General features: G+C 43.5%; 1 protein-coding gene across 2 annotated transcripts in view; it reads right to left on the bottom strand.

Annotated features, from left to right (window-relative positions):
* LOC117605794 (uncharacterized) overlaps positions 1–20,771 on the bottom strand; it is an 84,905-nt gene that overhangs the window by 7,846 nt on the left and 56,288 nt on the right. For both annotated transcript variants that reach the window (XM_034327513.2, XM_034327514.2), the window contains one exon: positions 11,042–11,119. In XM_034327513.2, the coding sequence (XP_034183404.2) occupies positions 11,042–11,119 (78 nt within the window). The remainder of the gene's footprint in view (positions 1–11,041; positions 11,120–20,771) is intronic.

The raw sequence follows: 20,771 nt of genomic DNA, 5'->3' as shown, positions 1-20,771 counted from the left end.
ATGATGATCGTAACCAATTCATAATTCAGTATTTGTACTTAAAAAAACGAAGGAAATACACTAAATAAACATAAATTGTTCAGCCACTATTTTCCAGTTTATGGTGCGTTAGGGAACAATACCAGCTGCTACACTCTCACCGCTCTGATCTCCCCTTAACCAACATCATAATTTATCATTCTTCGCGTGTGTAACGTAGTATTAGGTGGTCTGCAATTGATTATCACCAGTCTATTACTTCAATCCGAAACGATAAAATGGCAAAAGGTTACGTATACTTATGCTAACACGGGGAACATGCATCTAATTTACGGCGTATCGACTACGTTCTTCAATTCGTTACAACTAAGGGAAATCAAGTCTGAACAGCATATATCCGTGTAACGTTTCGTCCCGCTTTGTGCAGGTGAATCACTAAGTAAATCAACGTCTTGGTAGCCGACAAAACCATCGAGACGGTGATGTTTTATGCGTTAGATGATAACGAAACCGCAGGCTGTCTAATGTCTGGAAAAATTCATCCTTCATTCTATCTTACGATAGTTCCATTTCTTTGTAGCATGTTAAATAATTTATGAATTTCCCACTTAAGATGGAATATTGATTCTTTGAAATGAAAGTATTTGATTTATACTCCATCGTTTCTATAAATATTGAACAATTTATGTGTTTATAAATTTCCCTTATCTCTACGCTTAAAATTGTGATTTGCATGAATACGAAATTTAATTAAATAACGTTTGAAAAATTAAGTGTTGTTTGAAATTTATTACCCTAATACCTTCCTGACTGATAAGAATATTAACATTCGTTTCAACGATGCCAAAATAATCATCGTAATAAATATTCCTTTCATCCGTCGTTTCATTTTCCTTGGACACCCTTAAAATATCGAAGAACACGCGAGGTAAACGTATTCCCGACGCGGAGAGCGAACATCTCGGGCAACTTCTCCATCAGGAAGTCATCGATCTTCCCGCGGCGAGACGAGCCGGTGTTTCAGCCGTCGGGTCTCGAAAGCTCGCATCCTCCGGGGGCGCTTTATGGTCCCGAGCAGGATCGTACGTCAGCTGATTTTTCCCTCGGGCCCGATATGGTCGCGGGGAATTTGTCTGAGCGCGAGCTATTTGCTTACATTAGCCGCGCGCAGTTCGATCTCGAAGGAAGTGGAACTCGCGAGGATCCAAACTCGGATAGCTCGACATGCTAGCGGATTGATCGCGCTGAGCGAAAGACGCGTGTACCGAGCGTGCTTTCGAACCGTCAGGCGTATTCCTCTTGGAGAAAGACCGACCTCTCTGCGCGTGAGAAAAACGCTGGACGAGGCACAGCCAGAGATCCTCGATACAGAGAAGAATTATTTCTCGGATCGCGAGAAAACATCGCCTGACGATGGAAAAGTCATGCTCCGAGAGATCTCCGCTTGTATTTTCATTCTCAGGCCACTCGCTTTTCCTCCCGCGATCTACGCTCGAATCGAACGATCCTAACTGATTCATGATCGTGATATTCAAATTTTACCAACAAGGAAAAGTTTGATCTAGCCGAAAAGGGTAGAGCCTGGGGAACGAGCAAAATAGAAGAGAAAGAGCTCTGGGAGGATCGAGGAACGTGATCGATCGGGCAGCGTTCGTGATTTATCCGTTGCGTGCGGCTGGAAAATGTGTTGCCGCGCGGATGTCGCGGCGCAAAGGCCGCGCATACCATTATCTCGGAGGCGATTCGCGAGATGGATTTAATTGCTCGATCATATTCTGAGAGAGGGGAGGAAAGTGCATGGAAAATGTCGAACGATCGACAGAGAGCCGGGTTTCGCAAGCAAACGATAAATCGTTACGGCTTCGGCGACTGCCACCCGATTGTTTATCAATACGCTACCGAACTGTTGCTTAATCGAGGCGTAATCCGCGATCGTTCCCTGCCTACGTTCTCCATTATGTCGGGGAGCAAAAGAATGTTTGGATCAAATTTCATCAAGCCAACTGGACGGTACAGGGAATAATGAATAACGACGGACGATGAAATTGTCAAGCTTTTGATACGCGATTGATGAGGATTGGACATTGGAATGAGACTGCTGTTAGAAATAGAAATGACGGTAGTCATTTGTGACTGAGTTTTTTTCATTTACTGGATTATTATTTAACCTTGTTTCGAAATTCACTCGAGGTATTAGCTGCTATAGTGAAGAAAGACACTCTATAGTAGCAAATATTATTGATTCCATCACTTAATTTTTCATTTGAAGTGTCTGAACCTTAACACGATGACTGCTACAGTGAAAATGGGTAGTTTTCGAGAATGCCTTAATAACAGACTTATGTGTCTCATTACAAATTTTACAGTACATTACATTAAACAGTGTTCGTTTCCTCCATCGTTGTTAAAACTAGGAATAGTTAATTTTTAAATTTCAAGCCTTCTACTTGCTATTTTACATTATTTATACAATAGCAATATTATTTGAAATAATATTTTTCTATTGTTTCCTTCTAATCATTCATGCATGTGTAATTTGCGGTGCCGGTCATCGATCATCCCCATGGCATTCAACGTTAACAATTCATAGCTATCATTATTTTTGTTACATACAATAGAAAGTAGAATTCATTTTTCTATCAAACCTATTATGAAAAAGCAACAACTTCTCATGCTCCGAAATCTCGATACGCTTCTCGTACATCCATTACCTCTTTGCTTTCACTTTTCAGAAGCCAGTTAGCCAGAATACGAGGCTAATTTTCAACGGTAAACGATAAGGTGGCGCGATAAGGGGAGTCGATCCCGAGAAAACAATACAGAGTTTCCTCGTTACACGAACGATCGACCTTACCCGATCCGAAAGATCATCCTCGTGTGGATCCGCAGCGGTTGAGACGGCTCGCGTGAATCCGATTCCAGCTTGATAATCGTTCGACGAACGCTTTCCACGGCTGCCTAAGCGTTCGATATTTCATCCGTGGCCCAGCTCGCGTGACTCGCAAAGTTACAGCCACCTCGTTTGCGAACCAGGAACGACGATTGTCTTGCAGACAGATAGACAGATTTAGCAGACAACGGGTCGCCGCCAACGTAGACGCGACGCAACCCCGAGACGCGTTTATTTACGAGTCTACGATAGCCAGGCGCGTGTCTCTTTTGCGTACTTCCGGTGAAAGCCAGGATATACTGAATCCTGACTCCATATGTACACTTTGAATGTATCGTATTAGGTTTTGTTGAAAAATTTTCGATCCAAGTGAAATGTTTCTCTTATTCCTTAATCCTTGAACGGAGTCTGGGTCAATTAGGAACCGAATTTCAAAAGATATATATACAAGAATATTGAAAAGAGCTTCAATTTTTGAAGGAATAATGTAAAATTTAAAAAATGAAAATAATATTCAATAGAGAATTAAATTAAAATCGAGAATCTCTCCATGGTCCGCCGTTTAAGGGTTGATTTATCAATATTCAGTTTTCATTATTTTTCAAAGTTTTGAAGTTGGTACCCTCATTCTTTAATCGCAATTGCCAAAATCATTGTAGAACGTCTTGAAAATCATTGCGAAGTCTACCAGAAACCTCAATCTCCCGTCTCATTAGTCATGTCGCATGCAAATGCGACCGCTCGGCACGCAATCCCTCGTGCGCGAGCGTATTCAACGAGCGGATAAGAAGTTGAAACGATTTCACGCGCAACTCATTACACGGTGCTTCCGTTTCACCGACGATTTTCGACGGTCGAACCTTTGAGACGCGTCGTTTTCGACACTGGCGTTTAGAAAAAAAAAAAAAAAAAAGAAACTATCTGGAACTGGAATTTCTTTCCTGCGAATTGGATCCGGTCTACGGGACTTCCAAGAGCGGATCGTTTCGCGAGAATTCGTTGGTTGCGTCAATCGGCGTCTCTGGCGTTTGCGCAAGCTCGATCGTTCTTAAAAGATCGTCGCGATGCCGGCGTCGGTCGGACACGAGCGTCCCATGAATGCTAAATACCGATCCTCAAGGGCGCGACGTCTGTGGCAACAGTGATACTCGGGCGTGAACTGGGCCATTCCTTTGTTCGAGTTTCGACTTCTGATATCGTCGGCTGCTTAACCCTTTTTTAAATTTCTGGACGATAGTAGTTTTCTAAAATTTGAAATTAAATACCTATACTTGAAAGAGATACCCATAATTAATAATGGCCCCAGGAATTAATCTACAAAAATAAATTTGGAAAGTGGAAAAATTTTTTCAAAAATATTTTTCATATTTTCAATATTCTATCATTTTATTACAAAATCTCTAGAGGTACCAGAAACACTGTATTTGAAGAAAGACAAAAATGCTCATATACTTCAGTAATAGTATCACAAGAACCAATTTACCCAGAACACAGCTGTCACTTAACTTCCTTATAAAGTCCAACAAACTTGATCTGTTACTTGCATTCAACTACCACTCCAAATGATCACCTCCAATAAATCTCAACTTCGTCAACATCAATTTGTCAGACAAATTTCGAACTGTATCCTCGAAGTTCATCATCCTTATTATTTCGAACAGAAAATCGACCTAACTGCATCGTTTCATTACGAAATTCCAGGCTACGAGAGACATCTTGTGCTAGGAACGAGCAATTCCTTCCTAGTTCTCTAAACAGAATTGAATTACCAGGCGCACGTTAAATTATGTCAGAGATATTACGATTTCGCAGGACTGACAAGCTGAGGACGGACAACGGGTTCGCGGAGTGGCGTTCGATCGATAGATCACGATTTATTGACTCGTAAAAGGAACGTAAAGCGGACGTTGCCGCGATTTGGCCCACATACGAGCCAAGGCGACTTTCGTCGCGATTTTCCGCGCCGTGTCAGCCACCCTGCTCGCTCGTAAATCGCCGCTTTATACGAGCGACGCGTTGCGGTTCGCGGTTTCATCCCCGTCGCACGTTTTACGCCCAGGCATTCGAAGACGAATACCAACGGAGATTTTTATTTTTTTTATGATTATCTCAGCATAGACATACCAAACTGAATGTTCAGATTCTGTGACATTACTAGAAAAAAAAAAAATATGCAACTGAAGATTAGAAAAATTCTTCGATAACAAAATTGTTGGACGACGTTCGGAAAGGTGGCTTCGGCTCGTTCCATCACGATGGATCGCGGGCTTGTTTATCAAGAAGGATCTATTTGCAACGGCGGTATTTAAATGGCCGGCAATTAGGCGACGTAATAGCGGCAGTTAAGCAGAAGTTGCCAACCGAATCGCCTCGTAGCTCGGCGAAGAGGAAGCCGCGTAAAAGAACGACGCGACGATGCAGGCGGAAGAGGACTGCACTCGGATTCTTCGCGTGTGTTAACACGCGCCACCTTATTGCCCGAGCTTAAGTCGCTTTATGAGAGAGCTAATTGTGCCGGCAAAGATATCCGCGAAGATTGCCTGTATAATCGAGTTTACGGCACTCGTCGGACAGCGTGAGCGTGCGCGTACACGAAGGAACTCGAGGTCACCGGAGAGTTCCCGTGTCACCTGCGTTCGATTTCAAGGCGAGTTCGAGAGGTCGATTTAACAGGCCATCGATACCTCCGGCCGTGAATCTTCGCTCGGCGTTTTGGTGTCGACAGGGTAGAGATAGCGGAACGTTTGTTGCTAAGGTGAACGAGCTTTCAGAAGTTCTATAATTGACGGTGATCAATTTCGTGCGTTCGATGCTTAACATTTTATACACATTATCTTTATCTACTCCATAAGATATTGAATATAATTAAAAAATTAGCAATTTTGCTTCAACTTCCAGACATAATTCCATGAATATTAGTGTACGAATATAAAATATCTAATTTAATATTGACAAACTCGACGATTAAAGAATATCGAAAGGAAGAAAAAGAGCGATAGACAGACACGTATCGCATTTGGATTCTCGTTGAAGATATTCTTATGCAAGAGCTCGAGTCCGAGTCTGTTGGCCCGCGTTAGAAAACGCCGAAGTACATAGAAACGTATCGAAGCAAGATCGTTACGTCACGATGAAGTGGATTACCAGAAGGATTTATGCAACGCGTGCACGCGTTCACGCAAATACTAGTAGAAGGCTTCTTCTTCGTTCGGACAGCGACGAGGAACGAAATAAAAGCGACAGCGAGTTGAAACGAGACGGTTGCCAGAGCGATATGGCACAGCACCAGAAACCGTTCAGGGAAACCGTTTAGTCGGTCGATTTCCTTGGCAGCCGTGGATTTCGCGAGGAGCGATTAGCGTTTCCCGTCACGATCGACAGATTAGTCGACCGGTTAGTTTTCTTGCCCCACCGTTTCGCTGCTTTTATATTGATTCGCTCGGAATGTCCAGTACCTACATCGGCGACAGAATATATCGACTCGACTCGAGTCCCTTAGACAGAACTGTCACGTCCCGTATTTTATCCGAGCAACCGCGACCGTTGAGAATCGGTCGTTCCTTTCGTTCCGCTCGCGTCGCAAATCGTAACGATTCCGCGCCAACTCGGAGCACGGTTACGCAAAGGCTGGAACGCCGGGACTTTCGATGTTACCCGCGTCGAGTCTTTGCAATTGTATCGTCGACGCGTTTGCGAAACAACCGCCGCGGCCAAATGAATTGCCGACAACGCGCACGCCAATTGATTCCTTTTCTCTTCCGTCCAATTCCTCGCGAAAGCTTAAATCAGCTTTCCTTTTTGAAAATTCTTCTGAGAAAATTTTCTCTATTTGTTTAAGATCAAAAGCCCCATAATCTTGCTTCAAATGGAACCGCAAGAAAAAAGGAATAGTTTCCTCGTGGAAATGTAAAAGTAGTCAGTTTTTTATCTTCTTTTATAAAAGCGTGTAACAGCGCTAAATGACGTTGTCCTGTTGTAAGCGAGCTCGTCCGGCCGGAAAATCCGCCACTCGTGTCAGCTAAGTGCCTTTTCGGATCCTTCCACCGGAAGTGCCTCGGATTCCAGGCTGAGGCCATTCTCGACACGGTTCGAATGAAAAGGGGTCGACTCGACGCGGCGAAAAGAAGCGTCGTTTCTCCTCGAAATCGCTTGTCTCTCGATGAATAACGCAAATGATCCTCGCGTGAATCACTCGCCTCTTCTCGGCGGTGCAAGGCAAGGCGACGAAAAGTTTTTCGCGATGTCGGTCGCGCATAATCGTCGCGAAACAATGGTCCTCCGGGTCGGATTTGCATCGCAACGCGTCGCGAATATCCCCGAATTCTCCTCCCCTTCCAGCTAACGACACACACGCTAACGAGCGTGTCGAGGCTTGCAAATTGGTGCAGCAGGGACCCGGGGCTGTGGGGCCGGGGCCGGGGCCAGGTCACCCGCGCGTTAATATTCATACGCGAACGCCCAGCAGGCTGCACTCTGGATCCGCTCGATCGGCCTTCGGCTGACCGAGAGACGTTCCTCCTTTTTACCTTTATTTTTATTTTCAAACGAACGTGGTATTCGAACGCCACACGATACCACGAGCCGCTAAACTGGACGGCAGAACTCGACCAATGGATTAGAGTCTGCTCGGATTCTATTTGTGGAGATTTTAGGAGACCTTGGACTCACCTCTTCGTGGAATTCTTTGGTTTCTCTTGGTAGAGCTCGATGGTATCATCTTATTTAATATTTTTCACATAAATAGAGCATGGAATTATTAGAAATATTGGAATTTTAATTTACTCTGTTTCGAAGGGGAACATTTTAATTACGAATATTACTGCCTCGACGCTATTTATGTTTAAAATGCGGAACATTCTCTGTACAGGAGGAAAATTTTCATTTTCTTGGATTATCAATCGGTCTCTACTGTCGAGCATGAGAACGGGATCATACGTTGTCTTTCACGTACATCCGTAGGACGCGGTGCAACCAAAAATGGAAGAAGTCCGAACGAAGAAGGCGGACAAGAGGGAGAGGTAGTGCTCTTCTCCGATGTAACGCGGGGAATTCGAGGCAGTCGTTAGTATGCTAATGAGTGTCCCTCGTTTCTCAGCTCGCTCCCGTAATGCGCGGACTGGTAAATTATTTCAAATATTTCCCGAACCTCCGAGTCTCTTTCTCTTTCCCTTCCCTACTCAACGAGGCCCTAACTCCGTGAGAATGTACCCTTGATTCAAAGTCGAAACAAAGTATAAATTAGAAACTTCTACTTTCACTCGATTGTTTTTGCTTACAAAACCACAACGAACCGCCCATTTTTATTCCCGTAAAGGTAACCAAAATTTGGCACAAAGTATTTATATTTTATGTAACCTTTTAATTGTGAATTGTGAAATCCATAGCAATTAAATTTCCAATTAATAATCCGCTGTTTTTAATAACAGTTGAATTCAAAGATGTCTTTGAAAAAAACAAATCTCGTTTCGACTGGTTGCCTTCGACGAAGTCTCCAAGAAGAATAAAAGAATCGGACAATCTTCGAGGCGCTTAGAATCGTATGCGAAAGAGCGGTCGCCAAGTCGAATGCCTTTAATTCTCACCTCTGGACTTTCGTGCGGCTCTCGATATCAGGGCCCGATGGCGCCGTTATATATCCCGCGATAACATCGAAAACGCCGTGAGAGCAACGTTCCGGGCTCTCTCGAGGTACGATGGTATATACACGGTTACGCCAGCGACCAACGTACCACGGCACGATGATAATATTAATTCCCCGGCCCGGCGTATCGTCTTTCATTGCGATCCCGCGTCGGCGATCCGTGATCATTAATTAAACATTCAATTCGTATGAGAAATTTTCGCGCGCCAATCGAGCCAGGGTTTGCCTCGCTCCAGGGTACGAACCGTTTGATGGATGCTGGATCAGGAGCAAGAAAAAACAGATTCGCTAACGGTAACTCGCTCGTTATGGAAAAATCAGAGTAGAAACTTCTCTGAATCATCGTGGGATCGTTCGAAATTCAAGAAGAGTATCTCAAAATTGACGGTACCATCTTGAATATAAAAAATTAGAAATTAGATCAGAGAGATTTGAAAGAATTCGATGGATTCATTAACTGACGTAAAGATCAAAGAATGTTGTAAGACCGATCTTACCAGCTAGACACTCCAATTTCATGCTTCGCTCGATCAAGAAAGCGTTAATAAACACGTAAACGTCGAGTGCTTATCGTAAATGTATCCAAGACGAAACGGAGCGCAATGGATCTCCGTTAAAGGGGTTCACCTACAAGCACTCGACGCATACATAGAGAAAACGAGGAGAAAATGCCGATCGTGGAGACGAGGCCGCTTTCGAAGGTAAGCAACGATAGGGATCCACACATAAATCCGTATCGCGCGGTGGCCGTATTTTCCCGCAGCTCTGTTCGATCCTAGTCCCGTAGAGAGAGAGTGTCTAATTTACCTAAAACGCGTTATCTGTTGGCTCGGTCTTCGGTAAAGGGAAGGGAACGCACAACCGGCGCGGTGCGCCGCTAGGAAACAGAGGACAGCCGTGGCCTGTTGTTGCCTTAATGAGGTCCAATTACTATCGGATGGGTCACTTAGTATGCGGTACCGATATTCCACGGTGCACCACATTAGTGGGACGAGAGACAAGAGCAAGGGTCAACACCCTACGGCCTCGTACCTCTAACGAGACTCGGTCGGTCGTCTTGTCGTTCGCGTTCCCGCGAGCACGTGCGTCGCGGAATCCGCCGATTGAATATTATTTCCGTCCTTATCGATCGCTGCCGGCGCACACGGTTACCCACGAAGGACATCGCGATGAAAGCGCGCGGTATCCCGCTTTGCTGCATCCCGCGGCTACCTGACAACTGAACGTACCCGCTTGTCGTACGACCGTACGAGGGGGAGGATTTTTGCGATTTCGAGGGTTAGATCTGGGTTTCGGACGAGTCCGCTTACCGCTCGTGAAATACGGCTCAAGATCGATGCTACGATTGCCGGGAGACTTTGAGCGAGAACGCTTGACGGCTTCGATGTCACCACCTGAGCCTTCGAACGAAAGAAGAATTTCTCAAAAGTTACTCGATGCCGGTCGAACCACTTCGTTACTTTCGCTGTTTACTAATGACGAACAAAAATGTTTTTTGAGTATTCCGATTGCTGCTCGAGTGGAAGTTGAGATATTTTAATAGCGTCGTGTCGTCGTTCCTTCGTTTCCTTCTTTTTCCTATCGTTATAATCTAATTTGCATACCCTAATAGTGTCGTTATGGGCTAACTGCCTCGATCTCTCAAGCGCATTAGGGTTTTTTTCAATCTCTTAACGGCGCCATCGAGCGTTACACATTAAATTAATTATCGAAACGATGGAAAAAGAAACGAAGCGTTTGATTATCGATTCCAAAGTATAATAGGGAAACGTGATTGGTCCGTATCGTGTGTCATGGTTTCTGAAACAATCGCGTCTCCCGTGGAACCGTTCCCGAAGGAAGACGATCTGAGATAATCGATTCGACGCGCTCGATTCTCTCGACCACTTACGGATTCGAGACGGCCGAACGTTTTTTCATCGAACATCCCGCTCTCGCGTCTATCGGGATCGGACTTTCTCACCTTCTTCGTCGATAGCTCGACGTATACGTGCCTGTTGTTCCTTTTCGCGATTCGGCACGGCTTATTAAACGTCCCCCCTGTTCTAAACTAGAGTGGATACGACAAGGTGCCTCGTCTCTGAGGTAATATTGAAAAGCGTAGATCGCAGCTGCTTCGATCTACGGTCGCTGATTTCAACGAGTGGATGCCTGTGTCGCGATTGTCTCATTACACTCAAATTACTTTTATTCTCTAATTACACGACACCATATGTCTGTTTGTATGCGCACATTTTTTGACCATTTTGGAAAATTTTAATATTGTTATTGGGATTTTTTAAATTAATACGAAGCACGCGACAAAGTTAACTCTGTGAGAAAATAATAAATTAGCAATTAAATTTCTGACTCTGATTAAAAATTTTACTATAAAAATATAATTGTTTGCATCCCCCTTTACACAGAATAGTGCAGTTATTAAAAATACGAAGGCCGCAAAAATAGTTGCCAGCATGATACATTCTATCTTTTGTCATCAACAATCAACCGATTAAAGTGTTTCAGAAAAAATTAATTAAATAGATCCTTACCTTGCAACCCTCGCACGTGAACGCTCCGAAATGAAAACCAGCCGCCGGTTCGCCGCAGACCTTGCACTGTTGGTTCATCTGCAATTATAGAAATAGCGTTATTCGAAGGATAATTGGTGGGTCAGTTTAGCCCGATTCATCCTTGGCAAGATAAGAAACGGGACTGGCGTTCAAGGGTAGGCGGTGACGAACCGGTTCTCCACGTTCGTTTCGATTTTTATTCCTCTCACAATATCTTACGGACGTTCGAACGCTATTTGGATTACCGGGAAGAGGAGCTTGAAAAATTATTCTCCTGCTTTCTTTACGACCATTATCGCCCCTGACACGATTCATCCTGCGCTAATGCTTCAGGCGTTCGTCGTGCAACCACTCTCGACGATCGATTTTCTTCCATCCTCATCGTATTCTCGCATTGCTCTCGTCGACGTGATCTTTGACATTGCTTCGAGTGCAGTTCACAACAACCAATTATTTTCTCTATTGATTCTGTATGCCATGAAAACATAGGATATACATGATTCTCTTTTTATTAACGTGTTAACCCTTTGCGAACAATCGAGGAATGTGGATCCAAACATAATTGTTATAGTAATTTATAATTCCGTATATTGCATTATATTCAACTGTTGACAGTAAAGATTTATAATATAGGCGTTACTTCTTTAAATTAATTGTCTGCGAGCTTAAGAATGCTCCGTCCTCAAAGGGTTAATTAATCGTCCCTTTACGGTGTTGCTTCTGTAATTATTATTTATTTTGATGCTTCAAAGACAAATAATAATTCAACATCCACAATTCTTGCTATTGGTTTTCTATTTTTGGCCAAATATCTAAAGGGTTCATAGTAACCCAACATGATTTGCCAAAGAATGGATCGAAGGGATAGTCAGCTTATCCCTGTTGAATCAAGGCGAAGTTTTCTCTGTCCTCAGCGTCATAAATCAGTGGTATCTCGGTAAAAGGCATCTGTCGTAGGTCGTGGTGTCAGGGCGATGGTCGGGTAAACTGGAATAAAATTAGACCATAGATGATCCGATAAGGGAAGCTCCGAGGGACCTCGAGCGCACCTGGCTTCCTCTAATGTCGCCTACGTTTATCTGGCCAAAGATGGCCGGCTCGGACCTTGCGCAGAACCGAGCGTTTTTCAATCGAATTCTGCTCGAACCGAAAAGGATATTTAATTACATAATTGAAGCTTCTGGTTAAAATTCAGCCGCAATCGAGTAATCACTGTTTACGTTGAATTCAAGTTTCCACAAAGTAGGTTCGGCCGTTCGTTATATTCAGTAATTACAGTCCTTCGTCTGTCGGCTTTCAAGTACGATTTTAATTATCCTTGTACGATAGAAAAATTTGAAAGAATTTGACGTAACAAAATTTTTAATAAAAATAACGTTAAGAATTCTTCGGGAAACACTTTGCAACCCTTTCAGAAGTCGCAACATTGCGAACTGCTACAAATATCGCTGTATTTTTCAAACAGTACGAAGAACAGAAGAAAGGCTTTGAATCGTAATGACGATCCTTCGAAAAGAATGGTAATCTCTACAAAGACGAGTTTTTACAAGGATCGCGAGTGTCTGAACGAGAATTCAAAGCGACTGTAATTAGAGTCAAGCCGCGACACTCGGCCCTTCTAATCGTCCCTTTGCAATTGTTCTTCCAATGGAAACGAGCTGGCACCCGCAAACGGTAGCCTCTCGTATTAACCGAGAGACCGAGGGACAGAGAAATGGCAGAAGACGAGCCAGAGGGAACGGCAGACGGAGAGAGTAAAAGAGAAGTCGACTCGCAGGTTCGTTAAGGTTTCCAAGTTTTTTCTCGACGCAGTTGTTTGACGCCCGCTCTTTCTTTCATTCCTCTTGCTGATGAGCCGAGACCATCCTCTCTTTTCTCCGCGGAGAAACGGACTTCGAGTATAGTTACTTTTTTACCTTTTTCTTCCTCGTTCCTTTTCTTTTTTCCACCGTGCCCACGACAATGACCTACTCGCCCCGTTTCCTCTCGGATTTTCTGCCCTCTAACCAGATGATTTTTTATTCGATTATGTAACAAATTAATGTTACCTTTCACAGTAGAGTAGGTCAGTGTGAAGTACGACACACTTTTATGAAAATTGTTTCATTTTTTCAATTTGAATTTTTCCTACTCTACCTTGCATTACTATTGTAAGAAAAATTCTTCCACTTAAATAAGAAGGCTAAGTTCAAAATGAATTTAATAAACATAGATATTCCAATAGGTCTTAATAAAGATTGGTGATATTAGGATGGATTCAAGTGAAAAATATCAAGTTTGAAATGAATTTACATACAAAGATGTTGTTAGGATCGAATTTAGAAAAGATTTGTGATATTAGGATAGATTTAATTATATTAAAATCGTGATACCAGTCGTTGACTGCCGCAGTAGAAATGGACAAGTATGGTCAGACATACTGAAACTCTGACTATTTTACCTCGGTTAATTCGCTTAGTTAATCTAGCTTAATTATTCGAATATTACTGGTTGTATTATTGGATCGTAAACGTACCAGAAGCAAATCGTAGAGCCGCGTGAGAATGCTCGAGCGGTGCGGAGGTTTCCGCTCGCAGCAGCGTGGCCGGTGAACGAGGATCTCGATGAGGGAAAGGTTAAGCGGTGCAAAAACGGGGCGCGGAGCTAATATCGGGACGTTGTTTCCATCGATGCGCGACCACGCGAAGAATATTCGAAGCTAGATCGGCCGTGCACGCAGCCCGACGTTGATTAACAGTGCTCCCGCGATAAACAGTAAATCACGGAGCGCATCGATTCAACCTTCGTAACCGTATCCGTGGCCATAAGCAGCGAACGGTACCATTTAAGTAGCCGAGCCTATTGATTTTACAAAGGATCTACACGCGTCTGCGACGATCGATATCGACGCTATCCCATGAAGGTTAATTCGGGCCAAGGCTGGTCTGCCTCGCACCGATAGATCGATCTTTCACTGCCCTAAAGTGTCTCAGAAAATTCGCGAAAATGATGGCAATTATAGCTGTAATTAAAAACAACGTCAATTATTAAAGTGTTTCATCGGGGTTGTAGAAATTCCAAAAGCATCGTTTCATCCCAGAATATCTTTTACCGGTAACCGAATTCCAGAGGTTGGGAAGATCAGGCGGTAGCGAGTTCCGTTTCGAACGAGACGCTTATCACGAGCACGAAGAATCAGATAAACCAGCTGAGAAGCGTCCCTTCGCACTGATATGCAAAAATATCCGAAGAAGAGCCGAGGGCCAAGCGTGCAGGCTGTAGAGGAGCAACAAGACCCGAGTCTATAATCTGTTCATCGATGTCTCATTGGCCCAGGGCGGATAAAAAGCGTTCGTCCAAGATGAAAGAGGAACGAACCGCCTGGTGTGTACGCGCGTGCACCTAGTACCCCAGTTTCCACGGGCCAGAGTCAATATTTGCCCGGCACTCGCTCGTTAATGAAGTCGATCGACCTGCTCCAAATATCAGCTTACAGAGACCGCCTCGACTGCTCGAGCGTGCACCGGAGAACGGCAACGAACACCGGAGGGGAGAACAGAGGTCAGGGGAGCAGGCAACCCTTCTGTCATCATTCGACTCGTCCCCATACCACGCGAGTTCCACGTATCCAAGGGGCTCGTCGAACCTTTACGCGCCATTAAACTCGAGTCCCGTGCGACGTTTAATCCCTTTTATGAGAGTTTTTTTTATTTTCAAAGATCCCTGCCCGTCTGCTCTCGCCATTGTCCTTTCACACCGAGGCGACGAGCAACCCTTTCTTTTCTTAAGCGACTTCTTACGCACTCTTCTACCGGATGGGGACACCAGGGTGAAACTGGAAGCTACATATGACGGCTGATGATGATAGATTTGGAGATTCTTTGAATTGGACCTCTGAACTAGAGGAACTATGAATATTTAACACTTCCGACCCGATACACAATTTTTCTGTTATATATAAATTTTAGTTTACGAAGCTTCCTTGAAAATTCATTATTGAGGCAATATTTTGATAATTATGTAAGTAAAGTAATTAAAGAAATATAAATAATGTTGAGAAGTTTATTAGATTGTACAGTTTTAATAAATTTTATTTTCATTTAAATAATTTAAAGATTGAATTTATTTGAAACCCCAGAGAAATGCAAAGTCGAATTTTTGTTCTTGATTGTTAAATAAAGCGAGTTAATTAAACAATAGCCAACTTATTTATTGGTATTCAATTAAAAGGTTCAAACATTCGATAGACTTTTTTTACCGTGATCAATGTATCGAAGTTTGATCATTAGTCTCGGTCAGCGAAGTGTTAAATAGAGATTAGAAGATAAGTTAAACCAACTATACAATTATCTGACGTAATCTTATTTCTACGTCGAAAACTAGTTTGTTGAGCAAAATGTACGACACAAGTTTGTTCAATCAACTAGGTCTACCGGAAAGTTCTGTTCGTTATATGGCTATTGAAGTTTTTTTAGTTCTGCGTAGGTTACGAGCAGCTTAAAAACAATAACTGTTGTATTGTGAGCTATGTAAAATAGTAGTTTCATATTCGATTAATTAATCTGTCGCGAATGACAGTAGAACAAACATGTCAGCCGACAAGATCCATTTATGCCACGCTGTTCCTTGCGATATTTATCAAGAAAATAATGTAGTCGTTGCAAAATCGTATTTGTACCGTCTAATAGAGAAGATGGAAATATCAGGAGATACGTCGACCTATCCCAGTCAATCTATCTATCATAAGTCACGATAAAATGATCGCACTGTAATTCAGAGGTACTATCATTACCAAGAAAAGATTGTTATCAAAAATACACGTTGAACAAGAATTTGGCAATTAAATTTTCGGAATTGCAGGTAAATTGTATCACCAATGCGGCTCGATAATATGAAATAATGAGTGAAATCAATGGGAATCGGAATTCCTTTGAAGTTTCAAAGCGAAGAAGAGCAATCAAAGCGGACAATTATCGGCACCTCTGCGATCGGCTTTCAAAACCCACAATCACGATCATCAAAGGTGTAGCATGAGCCGATTCGCCTAGAATAACTATACCGTTTCCTCGAAATTAATTTCACCTGTCAGAGACGGGAGTGGAATAGGGCAAAAAGCGAGGAACGAAAAGCGTGTAAGAGATAATCGTCCAATTAAACGGTTCGAATGATCCCGGTCCGATGGAGTTTCCGCCGCGAGCCAACCGAGCAAACGAGTTTCCCGGGTCCGATTCACGAGCGCGTTAACTGCAATTACTCGGTTGACAGAGTCCGCGAACGGCAATTGTTACAATTCTACGGCGACCGTAGCCAGAGAAATCGCGGCGAGCTTGATTTAATTAATTGACGGTTATATTAATTTGCGAATTTATGACCGCGTTAAGAATGACCGCTTGATTACCGGCCGCCGCTTGATATACGGCCGGCCATTTTTCTCGCTAAGTTAATGAGTTAATGAGTCTGCTCGAAAGAACGAGTCGATATATCAGCGGGTCGTATAACGCCGCGCGTCAAGTAAGTTTCTCGCGCGAAACTCACCGGCCACCGGTCGCGATCTTATCGTTGCTCGCGCGACCATGCTCGGCCATGAGCAACGGTTCGAATATACCAACGATTACGTCCGTTTATCGCCAATTAGGGACGAGGAACGGACCGCGAGGGCAGTTCGATACGATTCCAATTACCCTGCGGAGCGAGTTAACGCGAGCTTCGAGCTCGATCGCTGGTTATGCTGGTCTTTCAGAGAAAAGGAAAGTATGGATGCTAAAAGGTAAAACTTCTCTTCAACACCATTTAGTGTTTTCTAGCGAGAAACCGTAGAAAGGTGAAGAAGAATTCTTAGTATAGCAAACTTTCAAAAATTTTTAACTTTAATATACCATCCTCGTTTAACGCTAGTTAGATATACGGATTCACGGAATCTTGCAATCATATTTCAATTAAGGCACATTAAAAGAAAGTAAATTAAACCTCTGGAGAAGAAGGTATTGTAGAGGAACACGGAAGGTAGATAAAGAACTGAGAAAGTTGCAAAAATTTCGATTTCAATTTAGCAATCATATCGCAATCAAGCCTCGTCAAATGAATCGCGAAAGATTAGAATTTTCTAACTTCTAAAACGTATCCGTATTTTAATTGCTATGATTTTTACTATTAAGTCATTCAGAAAGTAATGATGTGTTTAACCAAACATGGTTAAGAAATGTTACTATCTATTACTTCCAGAATCGGCTGATAATTAAAATTCCAGCTAAGGGATTCAGCTTACGAATTCCTTTTACTAGCGAATTCCTTTGAGATGGATCTACCTCCATGGGGTCTGAAAAGCGTTCCGAGAGCCAGAAGAACGGCTCTGATTGCCAGTCACCGCAGGTTGTCCACGATCCAGGGACGCGTCCAGGGAAATCAGTTCAAGAGGGAAACTGGAGTGGCTGTTGAGAAATGCGGCCAGACTACAGGTCGCGCAATTTGTATCGGCCGGGATGCGTTTTTAACGATCGCTTTGATGGATGATGGCCGCGCCTGGCTGGCACGTCGATCGGGCCCTTGAAAAATGACGCTCAAGATCGTTGTGTACAGCGCTGCCAGACGCTCGAATCCACAACGTGTCACGCATACACACATTTAAACGCATACTGAGAATGGTTCGAAGCATATGGCAGGGGAAACGGCAGCTCCTTTTCGGTTAATATGTTTTCGCGATCCACAAAGCGCCCGGTTGGGAGTCAAAGACAATTAATAACCTTCCGTGGGATCATTTATCGCGACAGTTTAGACCCGAGGAAGAGGAAACCGCTCGTTCTCCTCGCCGCGTAACCTCGTGCCTGCCTGGCTTGCTCGTGAAGGAGGCTCCGGCGACGCACCGACCAGGACATTGTTCGTCTCCTCGGCCCGTGACCGATCCAATTTTTAACACCGTCTTCTCTGCCCTACTCTCTTTCTCTCTCTTGATCTTTACGCTCGATTTTCCTCAACCACTCGAGCTTACTCGTGAACGTGCAACGGTAACCCTTGCCACTTGTGGGAACACTCTTCCGGGATGGTGTTCGCGGAATTCGTTATGCTTGGGATCGAATGGAAAATCGAAAAGGTTACTAGTGTAACACGAGTCTATCGAAGAGTTTATTCGGATAATTTCGAGTTTGAAAAAATGAATAATTTCTATTTTAAGACTAATTATTTCCGGCCTCTCCGATAATTATGCAAAGTTTATTTGCGAAGTTATATTAAAAGTCGATAAACATGAAAACGAAGGACTTCGAGAAGATTCTAAATTGTAACACAAGGTTCTTCCAGTGTCAAAGGTGTGCATTCAGGAAACGTTCGAAGCAGTTATATGTAAATGAGCTGGAAGACAAATTGAAGTTCATTCGATATCGCAGCTGCTTCCTATGCACAATCAAAATGCATCAGGATGTTCACGGTTCTTCGTTCGAGCGATTTGCGTCAGGGAACAAGAAACATAGAATAAAAAATATATATATATCGAGGAGATCCCGAGATAACGCGGACGATCAGATGTTAAACTTTGTTTCGCCCGAGGTGGCAGTTACAGATCTCTCGCTAAGAGGTAGAATAAAGATGAAATAAGAGCGGGACGAACGGAGAGGGAAAGACTAACACGCAAGTTGAACCGTTAATAGCATCTTCCAGGTGCATAGATTAGCGCGTGTGCGTGACAACGTATAAACACGACGCTTTGCAGAATAAAGAGTTGCCGTCAGCCAAAGAATCGCATGATCCTCCGCTAGCCGTGCACACCGTTCAACTACGGTGAAGAGAACTATGCGAAAATTTTACTCTGCCGCGTGAAAATTATTTTCTACAATAACAATGATTCATGACAGCACGAGATCATTCGTTCCGCAAGTTTCATCGCAACATAGTTCATTTTCCAAGCTAGTTACAAATCTTCCGCGTCCAATCGCGCGTCTCAACCGTCCGCGTTTTACACGCGAACAGATAGTCGTATTCGAACAATTCCCGCGCCATAAAGCCCGCTTTAATTACACGCTCCACTGATTTACGCTCGTCGACTCGGTGTACGAACGTAGGTCGCCCTACAGAAGATTTTAATGCTCGAGCTTTTCCGCCGTCGAAACGGCACTCTATGCGGTCCGCGCTCGCGACTCGCGAACCACCGCAATTTAATCTCCCTTTATACAGCGATTAAGTGGCCCGCCGTTGATTTACAATATCGTAAACGCGCGACACTAACGGCCGTTGCAATATCGCACAGAGAACCGACCTTTGAAGCTCGTACACTCGGAGTGCTCTCGAAGAATAAGATAAAAGATATTCTCCTATTTTGTATAATGTCAAGGCTAGTTCTGTGAAAAAATTCAGATCAGTGCTTTAGATTATAGCGGTGAAAGAAGATGAATCGAGGTCTAGTATAATTATTACATTTACATTTGAGTGGCAAGAAATTTTCACACGGATTTAGAATGTATTTTAAATATTTAAAAGTTGGATCGATAAAAAATACTAAACATTGCAAATTAGTATATTTACTAGATTTAATGGAAATAAAATGAGTATACGATTTTATCTCGACATTTAAAGTATTAACGCAGTTTTGCCCATTTCAAACTGCCTTATCTTTGCGTTTGAAACAAAGTAGAGAAGCGAACTCTGCTCGAAGTAGATTTCTGGCCGCTTTCTAGCAAGACCGTTCCGAAAACCCGATAAGAGCAAGTCCTTCCGTTGTTTCTCCGGTGAAAATGCAAATGGAAGGAAACGGCACGAAGTGTGATTCCCTGTAATTCGCGAATTATCGCGGCACGGACAAAGTGCATCGGTTCAGATTAGAAAAGTAACGGGCCAGCTGGATCGGACAGCACTGTGTACCGTTAAATGCATGTCTCGTACTATCGAGATAAAGGTTGCCTGTTAAACGTATTATCCTCTCGAAATCAGTTTTTCGCGAACGTCCGCGTAGATTCGCCAGATAGAGAGCCGAATACGACGTGACCCGGTCGAAAGGGCTCGGATTCGAGGGATATAACGTCAGCACCGTTCCTCCGTGTCAACCAAGGGCAAAAACGAGATAATACGCGTACTTGTCGAGAGACAGTTTACGATTTCCGTCCCGAAAGGGAGACGTCGAAAAGGCGTTAAGTCAGATCACGACCCTAGCTACACGAGGGTTGATATGCAAATGAAGATCGACAATTCTTAGTCCGCTCAGAACCGTTGATTGTTCCAAAAAAAAAGATACCTTCGAAGTTCAAATTGACGTTCATCGAAGCCTGGACTTCATCCACGAAACCTAGCCATTATTTATGTTCGCACTTTCTCCCGACGAGATGGTTGTTTTCAAAGCGCGCCGTGTATGCGCATAATGGCTGCAGTTTTTTATTAACTTTCTCCTAAAACTAGCTCTTCGACTGCGTAATCGCCGAAATTACGATGCGGAGCAATTTACGCTCGCAAAGATCGTATCGTGAACGTAGAATTTCGATGGGAGAGTCTTGAATGAACGAAGAGACACTCACGGGGCACTGTGTGTAACGAACAGAGAAAACCAGGCTTATTTTCAAAGGCTTTCAAGCTTCTTTCGACGTACAAGTGGGTAATAACCGTATGAAAAGGCGACAATGGTGGCTGACACACCGCAACCAGGTTAAAAAAGAAGTGGCAGGAAAAAGGAGGGGGGCAATAAATATATTTTGACATGGGAGAAGCTGGTCGGGCAAGCTATGCATAATAATTGTAACGCTCGACCCGGCTC

Source organism: Osmia lignaria, chromosome 2 (assembly GCF_051020975.1).
Source record: "Osmia lignaria lignaria isolate PbOS001 chromosome 2, iyOsmLign1, whole genome shotgun sequence".
Lineage (NCBI taxonomy): Eukaryota > Metazoa > Arthropoda > Insecta > Hymenoptera > Megachilidae > Osmia > Osmia lignaria.
Note: the sequence above shows the minus strand (reverse complement) of the source record. Positions and strands in the feature narration are given on the sequence as shown.